The following is a 17,388-nucleotide window of genomic DNA, read 5'->3' on the forward strand; positions in this document are numbered from 1 at the left end:
AAATTCCCATCAGGCCCTTCCTGGTAAAGTTGAAAGAAATACTCAGGACATTTCCCCACAAACATGGTGAGGAATGCCTGAGTTTGAAAGCGACACTTGCATTATCTAGTTCTTTGCTGCATCTGTAGAATTCTGCTCAATACGGAGTTGATCAATATTTTCATTTTCACAAATGATTTCAGACAGCACCTGAGAGAAGAGCCGAGTGGGTCCTAAAATCTCTCCATTGTCAAAACGCTTCAGCTGATGTACAATTAACCAAATTTCAGCCAGTAATCCATTGAGAGATTCCATGATTGGCATATTACTATTCAAGTAAACCACTTCAAGACCTTTGTCCAGCATTAGCGAGTCCACCTCATCCACTATAACGCACTGAAACTTTCTGTTAGGTCTCACATCTCTTCTGTGGAAGCGCTGTCTCAGAAAAAAATCACCATAAAACTTTCAGTGGTACCATAAACAACTTGAGATTCATAGCACTTCTTCAGCTCTTTATCTTCTGATTTATTAGTGTTGACGCCAACAGAGATTCCAAGTCTCTTATAAAATGCAAACCATTCTTCAGCATCTCTCTCAGCAAGTACAGGAGAACTGGAGATGATATCCGGGGTGTTTTTTATCAATGCCTGATATGCTGCAAACATTGCAACGATACACGACTTTCCTTCTCCTGTTCCGACCTGAACCAGTCGACTCGATTTAGAAAGAACTAGAATGCACCAGCTCACCATCTGAGTCAGGCGAGGTTTCTTTCCGATTGTCTTTTCTGCAGATTTGCAGAGCTTAAACAGAATCTCCTTTATTCCTCCTAGATGCGGTGCTGAAGAAGCTGAAAGACAATCAGAGACAGAAGACACTATATCCTTCACCTCTGCCATAGTTTGTTCATCAATAACTGCTTGTTCTTCAATTTCCTCTATGATCTCGTCCAGCGTTTTGTCTTTAGTGTTGACCGTTTCGTTAATTTTGTCCTCAACACGATCCACAATCTTTTCATCGTTTTGTAAAGTCAAATCTGACACTTTTATTTTGTGAATCTCCATTCGATAAAGCATTCTCATCATCCATGTGTGAAAATCGTCTTTTTTTCCATTAAATTCCTTGACAAGGGCTTTAAACAACTTTATAACGTCGTCTTTCCCCCATTTCCCGTTCTTATGCAGAGAAAGCAGTCGTGATATCAGCAGTTTCCCTGATACTTCCATTTTCAGAACTTTAGCCTTGATATTGTTTAGCAAGTCTGTCTGTGGTTTAAAAAGAAAATGAATCCTCTGCTAAACTTACAAACATAAGCAGACTTATTTATAATACTTACACCATTTGACGACTTCTTATTGTTTGAGTTGTTACAGCGAAGCTCTTCTAGAGTCATCTGTGAAGAGTCTCAAGGTAGTTACGTTATATCGGTATGAGAAGATGACGTTTTATGCTTTGGAATTTCCCCTTAGCCACGATATCAGTTTGGTTTGTCATGTGATTTAAAAGATTGGGAAGTGCGTACCGGTATTTACATATTTGCATTGCCAAAATGGCGTGATTACAGTTGAATAGTTGTGTATACAGGTATCTTTGCATTTCAGGCGTGGTGTGATGGTGCTTTATTCACCCACAGGTTATTTATGGAAAGCATTCACGAGTCTGGCGTGACTGCTACGCTGGTTTCTTTTCTTTCTGTTTTGCTTTGCAGACATTCTTCACTTATCATTATGCATGTTTTTTTTTATTTTGTATAAAACATACTGTTAACCTTTTGTTAATATACAAGATGACTAGTAGTGTGCACTTGCTGTGTGGTTAAAGGTTGTTTCGTAATCGGTTTCGAAAGGGGTAGAATGAAGCTTTCTGTAAGCCAAACTAAATTGTGCCGTGTAAACACGTTAAACTCGGGTCGTCGGCGCATCCTGTGATTTAGGGACACAGACGCTGAACGATGATAGTGAAAGCATAGCTCAACGAAAATAATGAAATTTGACAATTTGCCTTTGTTTGGGTGTATCGCCACCTTGTGATCAAGAACAAAAAAAACCCACTATGCAACCAGCTCCTGCTCGGGGCAACATAAGCCTCCTGAGAGCAAAAAACAAAAATAATTTGGAGAAAATATTAATAAATGCTTTAATTACACGCAGGTATTAAATATTTTATGAAGTTAACAAAAACAATGTCATCTTATTAAATAATGCAATACCTGATAAAAGAAACACTATGTCTGTAATATTGGAACTGTATCAGAATTTAATGCTGTGCGCTTTAACAGAAAAAACACATTATCAGCCCAAAAACAAACAAATGCAAAAATACATAATTACCTATTTATTTTTGCATTTGTTTGAGTTTTTTTAAAATCTGTGGCCTTGTTTATTTTTATTGCTATTTTATTGTTTCTGGATTTGATTACAGATGTTTACGGCCATTACAACGAATTTTTAATGCTAAATCTTTTGACATGTTAGCGTTTGGGCCGGACTTTTATTTTGGTGCGGTGGCGTCATACGGACGCGCCGCGCATCGGCTGAATAAAGGTCTGTGTTTTTTTTACTTTTCAGGTTTTAAAACCAACGCCAGCAGCACGGGCTGTTTTTCAGCGACATCTGGTTTAATGTTGATCTAATGTAAGACTGTAGCATTTTATCTGACGTTAATGTGCGTTGTTTATTAGAGAAAGTCTTCTGATGAATCATATTATAATAAACTGTCAAAGTGAGTCCCGTGAATGAGAGAGTTTTCACTACCGTCGCTCTTTCTCTGAAAATAGGTTTATTCGTTGTTTTTTCCTACCCTGGTCACAACCAACTGTAACTGTGACCAACTAACTTGACCTATTTATTGTAATGGAATAAAACCATTCATAAAAAAAAACAACAACCCTGTAATAAAAATGGATTAAATTGTTAATTTAGTATACATGTGGTTTTGTAAAATGCATTTTTCACAATTTCTCACTGGTGTTATCTTCCAATATTATGTTAATATTTAAAAAAAAAAAAAAAAAACTACAACAACTTTAAATTTGTTTTAAAAACGATATGTTTCCCTTAAATGAATCCACACTAAAATCATTAAGATGTCATTTGCGTATTCAGTTTTAAATTCAAAAAAAGGAATCCATCTTGTCACGAGTACTGACGTCTGAACTAAGGAGGTGACTGAGATGAGATGAAGTTGGTTTATACTTGTCTTCCTGTTCGTTTTGTCCCGTTTTAATCGTGACAGGTTGAACAAATTCCTGGTGAAGCAGCTGAGATCCATGTGACTTTTTAAAGATGGCGTTTATTAAAGAGGAGAGCGAAGACTTCAGGATTGAAGAAGTGTTCAGTCTCAAACGGGAATGTACCGAGACACGAATAGGTTGGTTTTCGTTCTTCAAGCTGAAGTCACTCATTTGACTTGATTACAGTGCCAACTGTTTTTTGAAAAGCCACAATTTAAGTGGTTTTATTTGATTATTGAGATGTAGAGGTCGCGTAACCATAAAAATACTTAATAATAATACAACCAAGGCAGAATATAGTACAACATCAGAGCAGTAATATTAACTAAAAGAGCAGTAACTTGAGTTATACATTATTCTGCCTTTGTTTTACTATCTAATAAAGTTTGCTATGTTTAAAATTTAAATGAAATCAGATTGATCAGTTGCATTGAGGATGTGAAAATACAACATTTAATAACACGTTTCTACTTCTCATCTCAAACACTCGACTGACGTTATGAAGTGAGTTTAGATTCATGCAACATATTTCATAATATTTCAAGCAGTGATAAAGGCTACGTCGACTAGCATTTCATTATAGATGTACTTTATTCTGGCGAAACTCGGATAAGCGATAAATTTACGTAGTCATGTTGAATCAGTGGCCATTGTCATGTTTATTTCTGCACGGTTTTGATGCTTTAAAAGTGTTGTATCTTCCTTTGTTTGCCTTAGACTTGTTGGCGCCGAAAGAGCAGAATGAAGATGTGAATGAAAACGACTGTTTCACAACCGAAGGGAAATCTTTTAGTTCGCAGCCCGAGGAGGCTTCCACGCAAAAAAGCGATCCGAAAGCGCACTTAATTTGCCAGCAGTGTGGAAAGAGCTTTGCACGGAAGAGCAGTCTCAAGATCCACTCGAGAATTCACACCGGAGAGACGGCGTTGGCGTGCGGTCGGTGTTTAAAACGTTTTGCACAAGAAGAAACCTTTTACACTCACATGAGTCTCCACGCCGGAGGAAGCCCTCACGTCTGCGAACTCTGCGGAATAACCTTGAAACGAAAAGGAAATCTTAAGAGTCACATGAGAAGTCACACTGGAGAGAAACCGTTCGCGTGCGATCAGTGTAAAAAACGGTTCACGCGTAAAGGAAGCCTCAGTAAGCACGCCAGGATTCATTTAAGAGAGAGCCGTTTCGTGTGTCATCTGTGTGCAGTGGGTTTCGAAGACATGAAACGACTTAAAAGGCACCTGGTAACTCACATCGGACGGAAGCCTTTTCTGTGTCACCGGTGCGGAAAGGCCTTCACGCACGAAGGAAACCTTAAGAGTCACGTAAGAATTCACACCGGAGAGAAGCCTTTCAGCTGCCCACAGTGCGGAGTCGGTTTCACTGAAAAAAGAAGCCTCACGGACCACGTGAGAATCCACACCGGAGAGAAACCTTTCACCTGCCAAGAGTGCGGAAAGAGTTTCACTCGGAAAGGAAGCCTCAAGGTCCACATGAGAATCCACAACAGCGAGAAACCTTTCTCCTGCTCGCTGTGCGAGAAGAGGTTCAGACATAAAAGAACGCTTAACATCCACGCCAGAGTCCACACCGGAGAAAGACCTTTCCCGTGTCTCCAGTGCGAAAAGAGATACGCGAAACGCGTCGATCTGAAAAGGCACGCGCGGTCTCATTCTGACAAGAAGCTGGCCGGATGCGCAGAGTGCGGGAAGACGTTTAAAAAAAGAGGCAGCTTCGAGAAGCACGTGTGCCTTCACTCTGGAGAGGTTAGGGTACCTTTGGGTCCTTGAACCACGTAAACAGCGGAGTCTACGAAGAAAAAAGTGTTAGTTCGTTCAAATATGAAAATTAGCCTGCTTTACTCGACTCTAAAGCAGATTCCGTTATTCCGTATCCTAAAACTGTGGTTTGTATAGTCTCTAAATTCACTGAAATATAATGTCCTCCTATGAGGACACGGGGTCTTGGGAGGTTAAGAGCAAGTCAGTTCGGATGTCATATTCAAGAACGTTTATTTGTTGGATGTTTATGACGTGATATAGATTTCTGTACATGTAATCAGTTACTAGCCAGCGCTGCTCATAGTCTTCTCCTGAAACAAGGTTCTTCAGAAACGCAGAAGACTTTCTGCACAATGTGAAGTTTGAGGTAATGAGAGAAAACACCTGAACAAGAAGCTGCTCCTAAGGTGACTAAAGGAAGAGGAACAATCAAGGTGTCATGAAACATGAAAAAAGTAATGACCACTGACAAAAGCACACTTGTTTACTGAAAAAAAAAAAACATAATGCTGTTATTTTCAGCCATTATTTTTGCACTTAGTGTAAATAGCATGTAATTAGAAAAGAAAGGATTAGCAGACTTGCTGATTGCTGGACATTCAGTCAGTAACCTTAGGTTGATGTCCATTCTTAAATATAGATCATTTATTCTATTGCCGGCTATCTAATGGCCACTTGTATAGACTCATTCACACAATATAGCCAATTATCGGATATTTTCACTGCAGGAACAGGTGTACATGAAGAATTTGCAATACGTTGCAAAAACTGCTCAGAAACATGACATGGAAAAAGATCAAGAAAACCAATGTCCCGCTTAAAACAGCAGCGCTCTTTAATTTTTCCCCTTCCTGCTACTGTTTAATGGATTAAAGTTTGTTTTCTGTCTTATTGCAGAAACTTGCTCTTCAAAGAGTGTACTTTTTCAGTGCAAGAGTCTGATTCTCCCATTACTCTCCCTCTGTCTTCAGTGCTTTTTTTGAAAAATGTATTTAAAATGTATATTTTTGTTCAGCACCAAAATAAGATTCAACAGTGGCCGTAACATACTCTTGCAGCATAAATCAGGGGTGTCTGCTCAATCCTGCTCCTGGTTTCCCGATAATGTACTGAAGAGTTTAACTACAACCTGCTCCAACACACATGCTGGAGGTTTGTGGTGATCCAGATCTCTCTAATTAGCTGGCTTAATTGGGGTTAAAGCTAAACTCTGCAGGATTGGGCACCCTAAGAGCAGAATTGGGCACCCCTGCCCAAAAGTGTTACTCCACCCCAAAAAGTTCAATTATGTCATTAACTTACCGCCATGTAGTTCCAAACCCGTAAAGTCTTTTGCTTCTTCAACACAGCATTTTTGATGAAAACCAGGAGTCCAGTGACTGTCCCATTGGCGGTCATCAACTGGCACTGTAAAGGAGCAGAAAAATATGAAAGACGTGGTCTGAATGCCCATCGGTGGTTCAACCGGAATATTGTGTGATATACTTTTGGTATGAAAAGAAAACTAAAATAATGACTTTATGCGCCATTTTGGACACCATCTGGTGCATGCACATTGGATTCAGTTCTGTGTTAGACGCAATGGAAAGATGTCTTGTGTATTTAGGCTTTGATTTGTAGAAACATTTCATTCTGTGACGCTGCTGTGATTTTACACTGTTGAATTGTTGAATAAACTCATTTTCTTTCTATACAAGAAAGTGTTCTTGTAGCCTGTTACATTACAGTTAAACCAGATGACAGAAGGAGCATTCAGACTACGTCTTTCACACTTCTCTGCACCCTGACAGTGGGCCAATCACAATCCTCAATCTTAAATTGTGTTCCGAAGATGAAGGAAGCTGTTATGGGTTTGGAACAACGTGGGAGTAAGTGATTGGCAATTTTTGTTTAGGGGCGGAGTAACCCTTTAAATTCACTGAGGTGGTAATAACAAGGATTTAAAAGGACAGGTTTCCAAATATGAACCACTCCAAACCCATGCAATTTTTTTACATTTTTAAAGGTCAAGTTAACACTAAAACAAGTTTTCTGGAGGTAAATTTGTGTAATTAACTGATCATGTCAGTTCTGATGTTACCACAACATAATACAACAACATCAAACTTCATTGGTTCTTGAGTCTTTGACAATGATTTGCAAGAACCAATGCTGTTTGATACTTATGTAGAAGCTAATACAATTGAACCCATATTGTAAACGAACACGTAAATGTCTGTTTTCAGCATATAATCTTATTGATTCAGAGGTCTTTAAAAAGTAACATGTAGATTTTGTGTGTCATATTCAGACACTTACTCTGAAGTCATTGTCTGAAAATGTTACTACTGACTAGTTTTACAAACTATTGAAGAAAACAGGTTTGTGCAGAGGTTTGGACGAACATTAAGTGAATAACTGATCAAAGAATTGTCCTTTTGGGGAGAGAAAGACTGCTTGAAAATAAACGGACTGGCATCCTTATCCAGGCGCTCTTGCATTGTCATTTCTGGAATGTCCTCTAAATGCTTCGACCTGAGTAACTGGATCAGCTTTGAGAGATGACCATCTAGGCCTTCGAAAAACAACTTGCTCGGGTGCTTTGAACAAGCCTGGTGAACTCTTTGCTGATTTGCTAATTTAACAAATATGGCAGGATCTCTTAAAGCTTAAAACATTCAGGATGTTGAAACATTTCTGGGTCATTGCCCTGAGGTAAATCTTGAAGAAAATTGGTTTCACACCACCTAGGTGTTATCTACAATATTCCTGGTTGTAAATATTACTTGAGCTGCCATTCATGTAATATTTATGCTAATTCTAATATCACGTGAAGGCAGAATAACTACAAACTTTCTACTTTCTATTTTACACAACCCGACATTACATTTGTGTTCTTTCAGTTTAAAGATCTAAGATGCTTTTTTGGAATAAGCATTGATTGTGCTACACGTTATATTCAGTAATTTATTAAACAACGTTAATTCAATGCAAAATAATTAATATTTAGTTTTTAGCCACAGAGAAAAACTTCTTATTTAACAGGATCATGAAATATGTAATATATAATGTTATTATTTAACACACAATGTATACTACATATATTATTTTTTGCAATCATTTGCAATAATCAAGTTTTCACGTTGATTTAATATAATCTAATAATTCAATGCAATTGATTTCTGTTTTTTTTTTATGTATTTATTTTGTACTGGTTTTAACAGACGTGTTTTCTGCATATGAATTTCTTCAGCGAGCACAAGACTTTTATTTTGACGTGGCGATCTGACGTCATAAGGCCGCGCCGCGCTCCTGCGCCTGTGATTCGTCTGAAGAAAGGTTGGTGATTTAAAGTGTTTAAATATTATAGTTTTTTTTTTTTTACAAATCGTTCGTTTGTAACGTTGCAGTGTTTCGCCCAGCATTTCTTATTCTTTCTGAGTAAAGCGTGTCCTCACGTGATTATAACAAACACGGTGCGTTCACTAAACCCTAAACTAGTTTGTAGAAAACACGGGTTCAGTCGTGAGAAAAAAAAGAGCATTTTAAAACCGCAAAGCATTTGATTCAATTGACGCGTGAAATGATTCAGTGATTCGAATCGCGTGAACGAAACAAACACGCTCCTATTAACACCTTTTACTAACGAACTTAAGTTTCGTGAAAGTACAAACTATTAAATATAACCTATAAACAATTAAATACCAAATATGTAACACAAACACTTAGTTGCCCTTTTGTGTGGTTAGTTTTGTTTGTTAAAGACCATTGACTATTACCTTGACTCTACAGAGGTAAAAATCTGGCCGAGACTCTCACAGAAAGGAAAATAATTCCAACCTAAATCTCTATCAATTATTCTTACCTTAAACAGATCCAGCAGACACAGAAAACCTGGCTGAAGCAGCCGAGATCCACGGGACGCTTTATAAAGATGGCGTTTATTAAAGAGGAGAGTGAAGATATAAAGATCCAAGAGGTGTTCAGCCTGAAGCGAGAAGATCCTGAGGAACAAACAGGTATTGAACTGCGCCTTCATCTCCATTTTCAGTCTCTTCACGTTCCATTATATCTCTGTACATCTTCACTTTCCACTAGTTTTCTTGTTCATTTTCCCCTCAACCTGTTATGAACAGAACTTTCTCCACCATCTCTTATTCTGTTTTGCAGTAACATGATATTTAATGTGGTGTTGTTCTATCCTATGACTTAAAAAACTATAGATTTAACAAAACTACTTGTTAAAACGACTTAAATTGCCTATATTTCAAGGCAAAATACACGCATTTCATGGTTAAACTATTGCAAAACCATGGTTAATTTGTGGTTATGCTAGAATTTTAGCGATTTTGTGGTTATTTGCCCCAGCTCCCTCTGAATGATGTTTTATAACTTTCGTCTGCTGCATTACTTTATTATAAATTGTAAAGGTACAGATGTTCTTTACTATAGGTCGTTCTCGAGTATAAGGGGCTTTCCCTGTCGTTAATGCTTAAACGGTTTAAACTGCACGAAAATGCTGCAATGTGGCTTTAATCATCTAAATTTAAACAAAAGGTGTTTGGACAACATTTACAATGTCCCTTTATTTTCCCCTACAACCTAAAAAGCTCTCTATTATCCCCACCTTATCTCCATATTTTGTCAATTTAGGCTAGGGCTGGTCGATAACGATAATTATCGCAATTTAATTTTCCTCGATAGAACAATATGAAGAGTTCAGTAAACGATCAATATAAAGTTTGAGGCAAAATCGGAAAGAAACGGCACGATTCATTTGAATCGCGCCGCACGGACCGTTTAATCTGCTCGAATCAAAGTATCACCTTGCCTTAATTTAGGCTATTGTTTCATTAATCATTTCTATTACCTTTTTATCTACCTATGTGGGTATTGTGAATATTTAACCATAATAAAAATGAATCGTAATCTTGAAGCTAGAGGTAAGCAGCGATCTCTAGATGGTTGCCAACTCTGTGTTAAACGGTTAGACTGTGTGATTTTACCAATGTTGGTTAACTGGTGACGAATAGATAAATGGACACATTTTACAGCAGTAGCACGCCATTTACAAATATGCTGTTTTTATTTGTCGTATTTTTTTTTGTTGAGATTCCTGTGATGACTCTGAGGATTATACAGTTGGAGGAAGGAAAAGAAAAAATGGACGCAGTTGGCAGAAGTGTGTTAATAAAAGGAGAAGAATGATGGGACAAACGTATGTTGGGATGAGAGGGAACGAAGAAGTGAACATGGAGCCCCGGGTGATGGGACCAAGATGTCAGTCCGCTGGATGCGTAAAGTCCTCCAAGCATCAGTGCAGCGCAATTGGAGAAGCAGACAGGGAGAACATTTTTAAATGTTTTTGGGAGAACATGAACTGGGAGGAGAAAAAAATGTATGTTCGTGGTTTGGTGGATGTGGTCCCAGTGCAGAGGAAAAGAGGGCGTGACAATTCCAGGAGGTTATCTACTCTTGTTTACTTTTTAAAAGTTGATGGACAGAGAAGAAGGGTGTGTAAAAGTTTCTTTTTGTCAACGCTTGGATTAGGGGAATGGTCTGCGCTTAGCTGGGTCCAAGACACAGGGAATACACAGCAGAACGCAGCATCGCGCATCAGATGTGAGGATCGTGAGTTCATGAGGAGTTTTCTGCAGGAACTCCCTAAGGTGACTTCCTGCAACTGCAGGTCATCGGAACCGAAACAGTACCTGGAGCCAGGATTTCAGTCCATGTCTGGACTGTATAAAGTGTACCTTAGTGCTGCTGAGGAAAAGATGCTGAGACCCTTCTCAAGACAGGTGTTCACAGAAGAATTTAAGCAGCAGAACCTGGGTCTTTGCCGTCCAAAGAAGGGCCAGTGTAACCGATGCTGTTCCTTAAAGACTGGTAACTTGCCAGATAATAAGCTGCAGGTCCAACTTCTTAAAGAGGAGGAGCCCTGTGTGGTAAACATGCAGGACAAAGGTGACACAGCGGTCAAGACCGAAATTAAAAGTGAATGGTGAAAATGCATTCTGCATGGTCTTAAAGACCACATCCTCAAATCAAAAATTAATGATTAATTTTTCAATATTTTGCTATCTATATGGTCTAGGTGGTCATACAGCATATGCCCGTGTATATGAGACAGATTGTTTGGCTTTCATATGAATTTTTTTTTTATGATTTGGTATTGGTTGGCAATCCTACTAGATTCTAACATTTTGTAATAAGTATGTTTGGCAACTTAATAGGTTGCCAGTCTAAAGATGTAAAATTGTTAGACTAACTGAGGTGTTGAGTAAAATCAAGTCACACAGGCTGTAATTATATAAATAAAAAGCTTTATGCACTTGTTTCAAGTGAAGTGTGTTACTGTTCCTTTAAACAGTTGTAACAGTTGCTGTTAGTTTGAGATGTTTACAACATGCATTTGAAAACGCTTTTTTTTTTTTTTTTTTTTTTTATACCCCAGAGCTCTAAAACGCTCTGTACATTTACACAATAACAGTATACTATGCATGTGAAACCTTTCAAAGATGCAAAGGAAAAACATTTTGTCAAAAACACGGTCAAAATGGGTTAGACAATGCCAGACTAGTTGTTGGCAGTATCATTGTTTTAGAGAAATGCTATGTGACGTAAGCATTTCCACATCTGTAGTTGACATTTGTTCAAATTCCATTTTCAAAGGTTTGCTGCTTCAGGCCTCCAAAATGCAGTTGTTTATGCCAAAATATGGCTTATTTATTGACTTGTCAATATTTTTAAGATCAAGGTTGGAATTTGATTGATTATCAAAGAATGAACAAAGGACCCACTGTAAATGATCTGTAAAGGTATTTTTGGTTCAATAAACAGTGCTTCCGTTCAGAATTTAACATAAGACAATTACTACTTACCAGGCAATAAAGTTGATTCTGATAAACAGGTGTGTTTACACAGACAAGGAATTTGTTTTAGTGACAGAAGCTCTAAAGTACAACAGGATGACAAGACAACACAGATAATAAAAGGAATAATATACAAATATATAAAATGTACAAAATGGCAAAAATACAAAATTCCTCCTTATACTTGAATGTCTATAGTATATAATGTTTTTGTACAGTGTTATGTGTAAATTTGAAGTGTGAATAAGTCTATATGTTAAATAATGTATAATAGTGTTGTCAAGTGTTCATGACATGGACTGCTTGGGGGAAGAAACTGTTCCTGTGTCTGGTTGTCCTGGTACTCCGTCCTCTGTAGCGTCGACCAGATGGCAACAGCTCAAAAATGGAGTGCGCTGGATGTGAGGGATTCAGGGTGATTTTCTTAGCCCTTTTGGTCATTTTGGATAAATACAGTTCCTGGAAAGTGGAGAGGGTATTACCAATGATTCTCTCAGCAGTTTTGACTACCCTCTGTAGTCTTTTGAGGTCAGAATTGGTAGCTGAGCTGAACCAGACAGTTACAGAGATTTGCTGAGGATGGATTCAATGATTGCGGAGTAGAACTGTTTTCGCAGTTCCTGTGGCAGGTTGAACTTCCTCAGCTGATGAAGGAAGTACAATCTCTGAGTCAACGTGAGTGTCCCACTTCAGGTCCTGGGAGATGATGGTGCCCAGGAACCTGAATGACTCCACTGTGCTGTCCATGATGGTGAGTGGAGGGAGTGCAGCGTGATTCCTCCTGAAGTCCACTATCATCTCCACTGTTTTGAGTGTGTTGAGTTCTATATTGTTTAAACTGCACCAGTGAGCCAACTCTTTAACTTCCTGTCTGTAAGCAGACTCATCATGGTCCTGTATGAGGCCGAAGACTGTGTCGTCCGCAAACTTCAGGAGTTTGACAGAGGGGTCTTCAGAGGTGCAGTCATTGGTGTAGAGGGAGAAGAGCATTGGGGAGAGGACACAACTATGAGGGGCTCCAGTGCTGGTTGTGCGGGTGCTGGATGAAAATTTTCCCAGCCTCACTAACTGCTTTCTGTCTGTCAGGAAGCTGCTGATCCACTAGCAGACAGAGGTGGGCACAGAGAGCTGGGTTAATTTGGCGTGGAGGAGGTTTGGGATAATGGTGTTGAAGGCCGAGCTGAAATCCAGAAACAGGATCCTCACATGAGTCCCTGGTCTGTCTAGTTATTGCAGAACATAATGCAGTCCCATATTGACTGCATCACCCACTGACCTGTTTGCTCTGTAGGCAAACTGCAGGGGGTTCAGTAAAATCCTTCAGATAACCCAAGACCAATTTTTCAAATGATTTTATGACCACAGACGTTAGAGCAATAGGTCTGAAATCATTAAGTCCAGTAATTTTGGGTTTCTTTGGGATGGGGATGATGGTGGAGCGTTTAAAGCATGAAGGCACTACACACAGCTCCAGTGATCTGTGTGAAGATCTGTGTGAAGATGGGGGCCAGTTGGTCAGCATAGGTTTTCAGACGGGCTGGAGTCAAACTGTCTGGCCCTGGTACCTTTCTTCTTTTGTTTTTTCTGAAGACCTGGCACACGTCATTTTCGCTGAGTTGAAGGGAAGGTGTGGGGGAGAAGGGTATTGCAGGAGGTGAGAATGGTGTCTTTTCAAACCTGCAGTAGAACTTTGGCAAATCAATAACTGGCAGACGACTTGAACGAGTGCTGGGGGATGGTGTCTTGTAATTGGTGATGTCTTTCAGACCTTTCCACACAGAAGCTGTGTCACTAGAGGAGAACTGAGTGCGAAGCCTTTTTGAATATTCCTCTTTGCCACTCTGATCTCCTTTTCTAGTGTGTACTTGGCCTGTTACCGTTTCTGTGAGCTCATCCAGATCTGTGACAGCAGCTTTAAAAACAGTCCAATCAGTTAGAGAGAAGCAAATTTGTAAATCCACTCTGCTTCGTTAGTCCATGTTTTTAGAGTACTAAGTACAGGTTTAGCTGATTTCAGCTTTTGCCTGTAGGTCGGTATGAGATGGACCAAATAGTGATCAGAAAGTCTCAAGGCAGCTCGTTGGACAGAGTTATATGCATTTTTTCATACGGTGTAGCAGTGATCCAGTATATTTCTGTCTCTGGTTGGACAAGTAACATGCTGTCTGAATTTTGAGAGATTGGCTTTATTAAAGTCCCAGAGAATGAATTAAAAAGTAGTCTGATTACTCTGTAATCAGATCGGCGAGTTTTTGTAAAGCCAGGCTCACGTGCGCTTGTGGAGGAATGTAAACACACAAACCAGATTAAACTAACAAAACTTCTGTGTGAGTAGAAAGGCTTACAATTAATGAAGAGTGCTTCTACTTTGGCACAACACGCCTTCTTTAACACAGTTACATCAGTATACCAATTTTCATTGATGTAAAAGCACATGCCGCCACTGCACTATTTCCTCATTAATTCTGCTCTAAACAGCTGAAAGCCCAGACTTAATGCGCTGTCTGGAATGGCGTCATTTAGCCAGGTTTCCCTGAAACACAAAGCAGCAAAGAGTTTGAAAAAATCCCTGTTAGTATGGGTGAGCAGAAGTAGTTCATTCATATTATTGGGTAGAGAGCAGAGGCTCGCCAAGTGAATGCTGGGCAATGGCGTTCAGAATCCACGTTGTCTGAGTGCCACAGTGTCTGAGTGCCTTGAACCCAGTGGTACCGGACCACGCCATACAACCGGCCGAGTTTTTCTCTGTTTATCGCATCGACAAAACAATGGAGTCGGGGAAGACAAGGGGAGGTGGAGTGTGTCTGATGGTGAACAACCGCTGGTGTGACAGCGCGAGCGTTGTTCCTCTCTCACGCTCCTGCACACCAAACCTGGAACTTCTGACCATCAAATGTCGCCCTTTCTATCTTCCACGGGAATTCAGCTCGGTCATAGTCAGTGCCGTTTATATTCCACCTCAAGCGGACACGGACACTGCAATATGGGACTTACACGATCACCTCACAACACCCCAGACACAGCACCGGGGCGCCGCACTCATTGTGCTGGGGGATTTTAACAGTGCAAACCTCAAGCGCGCACTGCCGAACTTTCACCAGCACATCACCTGCCCCACCAGGGGCGAAAGGACACTGGACCACTGCTTCACACCTTTCATAGAGAGCTACAAGGCAAAATTATGCCCACCGTTTGGTAAATCGGACCATGCCGCCATCTTCCTCGTGCCTGTTTACAAACAGAGGCTGAAACAGGAAGCCCCGGTACATAGGCAGGTGTCACGCTGGTCTGACCATTCGGTGGCCGCTCTGCAGGACGCTTTTGATGGAGCTACACCTGAACATGGCCCAGTCTGCGTCGAGGACGTCAACGTGTTCACGAAAGCGGTGGTGGGGTTCATCGGGAAACTAGCGGATGACACGGTAGAGAAAACAGTCATCAGGACGTTTCCCAACCAGAAGGAAAAAGTGGGTAGACAAAACGTGGGTAGACAAAACTATCCGCAGCCTATAACACAGGGATAGTCACCGGGGATATGACCGAATACAAGGCTGCGTCGTACAGCGTGCGCAGAGCGGTAAAAGAGGCATTACGGGAGGAAACTAGAGTCACAGTGACTCTAGGAGCCTGTGGCAGCGACTGAGAAACATCATGGACTATAAAATGCCAACCTCCAGAGTGTAGAGTGCGGATGCTTCTCTGGCAGACGAGCTAAATAACTTTTATGCTCGTTTTGAGGCTGCAGCTAATCACGCTAGCGGTATGATAGTTCAGCGTTCAACACCATAGTTCCCTCCACGCTCACCTCGAAGTTGGAGGTTCTGGGAGCCCCTCAGGGTTGTGCTCTGAGACCCCTGCTGTACTCGCTGTACACACATGACTGTGTGGCCACTACAAACTCCACCACCATCATTAAATTTGCTGACGACACTGTCGTGGTGGGCCTGATCTCCAACAACGATGAGATGGCCTACCTTCAGGAGAACAATCTGCTCCTAAACGTCAGCAAAACAAAGGAGTTAATAGTGGACTTCAGCACGAAGCAGGTGCGCTCTTACCATCCCATCAAGATCAACGGGACCCCAGTGGAGAGAGTGGACCGTTTTCGGTACTTGGGTGTTAACATCACGCAGGACCTGTCTTGGTCCTGTCACATCAACACCCTGCTGAAGAAGGCCAGGCAGCGTCTATACCATCTGAGGAGCTTAAGGGACTTCAGAATCCCATTTCAGGTGCTTAGGAACTTTTACACCTGCACCATTGAGAGTGTCCTGACGGGAAACATCACCTCCTGGTTCGGGAACAGCACCATGCAGGACAGGCGAGCCCTTCAGAGGGTGGTCCGGTCAGCTGAACGCATCATCCGCACTGAGGTCCCTGTACTGCAGCACATCTACAACAAGCAGTGCTGTACCAGGGCCAGGAAGATCGTGAAAGACCTCAGCCATCCCAACAATGGACTCTTTTCTCTGTTGCGTTCAGGAAAGCGCCTTCGTTCCCTGAAGGCAAACACAGAGAGAATGAGGAGGAGCTTCTTCCCGCAGGCCATTTGGAGTCTAAACCAGGAAACACTCAGCACCTAAGTACGGGGACTCTGTTTACTTTACACTGGACAATTCACAACAGCCACTTTATATTTTATACTTTATTATAAATTTTATATTTTATAAACATCAAGTGACCTCCACAGTTTATCGAGGTCCACGAGCAGCTCTTATAATTTGCGAAACGATCAATCGTGCAAAAACATTTTACAAGACTCTTGCTGGCACCATTTCAAAAGATAAACTAAAACTATATGTAAATAACAACATGAATAACTCTACAATAATAAATAAAACCATCCAAATGGGGGACGTCATCATTGCAACTAATCTAGCAGGTCGAGGTACAGACCTGAAGGTTTGTGAACGTGTAAATGAAGCTGGAGGACTATTTGTGGTGCAAACCTTCTTACCTCTGAACGTCCGTGTTGAACAGCAAGCATTTGGACGAACGGCTCGTCAAGGAAGTCCAGGATCTGCTCAGCTCATCATGTGCACCAGTCATTTTTCTGACGTAGTCAAACTAGTGATGAGCCTCAACACATCTCTTTATAGTTTGCACATCGATCTAAACCGTATTGCAACTATGCTGATGTCACGTCTTGCGAGTATATTGATGCCGAGTGAATCCACAGAGGTTTTATTTGAGGATGCAGTTAATCGCTACCTGAAAAATATCAACTCTCAAACTCATGATGCAATGATCTCCGCTCTCACATGTCTATTAATTAAATCATTTCCAAGTATGGAAAGCCATCTTGAGAAGGCAAAAGCCGCCAGAAATATTCTGGTGAACATCAGACTCTCAAGGTTTCTTGAAAAAGACATTCCGAAAATCACAAATGAGGAAGAGCTTTTTTCTGTCTACCTTGATGTTTTGGATGGAATTTACGAAGACGACGTTTTCTCAGATCAGCGTGATGTAATAGTGCCGTCTCTTCATGAGTGCTGGGGTTTGTGGCTCCTGATGCACTCCAGTGAGGAAAAGCCCATTGAGATGA

At 40.6% G+C, this 17,388-nt stretch overlaps 2 protein-coding genes across 3 annotated transcripts; both read left to right on the top strand.

Moving 5' to 3' along the window:
* Window positions 1-2,510: 2,510 nt before the first annotated feature.
* Window positions 2,511-6,293, top strand: LOC122331718 (gastrula zinc finger protein XlCGF8.2DB-like). 2 transcript variants are annotated; one of them, XM_043229225.1, is made up of 3 exons: window positions 2,511-2,525; window positions 3,217-3,351; window positions 3,932-6,293. In XM_043229225.1, the coding sequence occupies exons 2-3, from the start codon at window positions 3,267-3,269 to the stop codon at window positions 4,996-4,998; spliced, it is 1,152 nt and encodes a 383-aa protein (XP_043085160.1). In that variant the 5' UTR covers window positions 2,511-2,525; window positions 3,217-3,266; the 3' UTR covers window positions 4,999-6,293. The 2 variants fall into 2 exon arrangements, with proteins under 2 accessions (XP_043085160.1, XP_043085161.1); XM_043229226.1 differs by lacking the exon at window positions 2,511-2,525 and adding an exon at window positions 2,600-2,615.
* Window positions 6,294-8,854: 2,561 nt separating this feature from the next.
* LOC122331724 lies at window positions 8,855-11,312 on the top strand. Its single transcript, XM_043229235.1, has 2 exons — window positions 8,855-8,987; window positions 10,081-11,312. Exons 1-2 carry the CDS (start codon window positions 8,903-8,905, stop codon window positions 10,974-10,976), a joined length of 981 nt encoding a protein of 326 aa, XP_043085170.1. The 5' UTR covers window positions 8,855-8,902; the 3' UTR covers window positions 10,977-11,312.
* The last annotated feature ends 6,076 nt before the right edge of the window (window positions 11,313-17,388 follow it).

This window comes from Puntigrus tetrazona, unplaced genomic scaffold, assembly GCF_018831695.1.
Source record: "Puntigrus tetrazona isolate hp1 unplaced genomic scaffold, ASM1883169v1 S000000001, whole genome shotgun sequence".
Classification (NCBI taxonomy): domain Eukaryota; kingdom Metazoa; phylum Chordata; class Actinopteri; order Cypriniformes; family Cyprinidae; genus Puntigrus; species Puntigrus tetrazona.

Coding starts and splice junctions, on each gene's coding strand:
- LOC122331718 (XM_043229225.1), top strand. CDS start 3,267: ATGGCGTTTATTAAAGAGGAGAGCGAAGACTTCAGGATTGAAGAAGTG. Junction 3,352..3,931: donor ATGTACCGAGACACGAATAG/GTTGGTTTTCGT, acceptor TGTTTGCCTTAG/ACTTGTTGGCGCCGAAAGAG.
- LOC122331724 (XM_043229235.1), top strand. CDS start 8,903: ATGGCGTTTATTAAAGAGGAGAGTGAAGATATAAAGATCCAAGAGGTG. Junction 8,988..10,080: donor AGATCCTGAGGAACAAACAG/GTATTGAACTGC, acceptor TTTTTTGTTGAG/ATTCCTGTGATGACTCTGAG.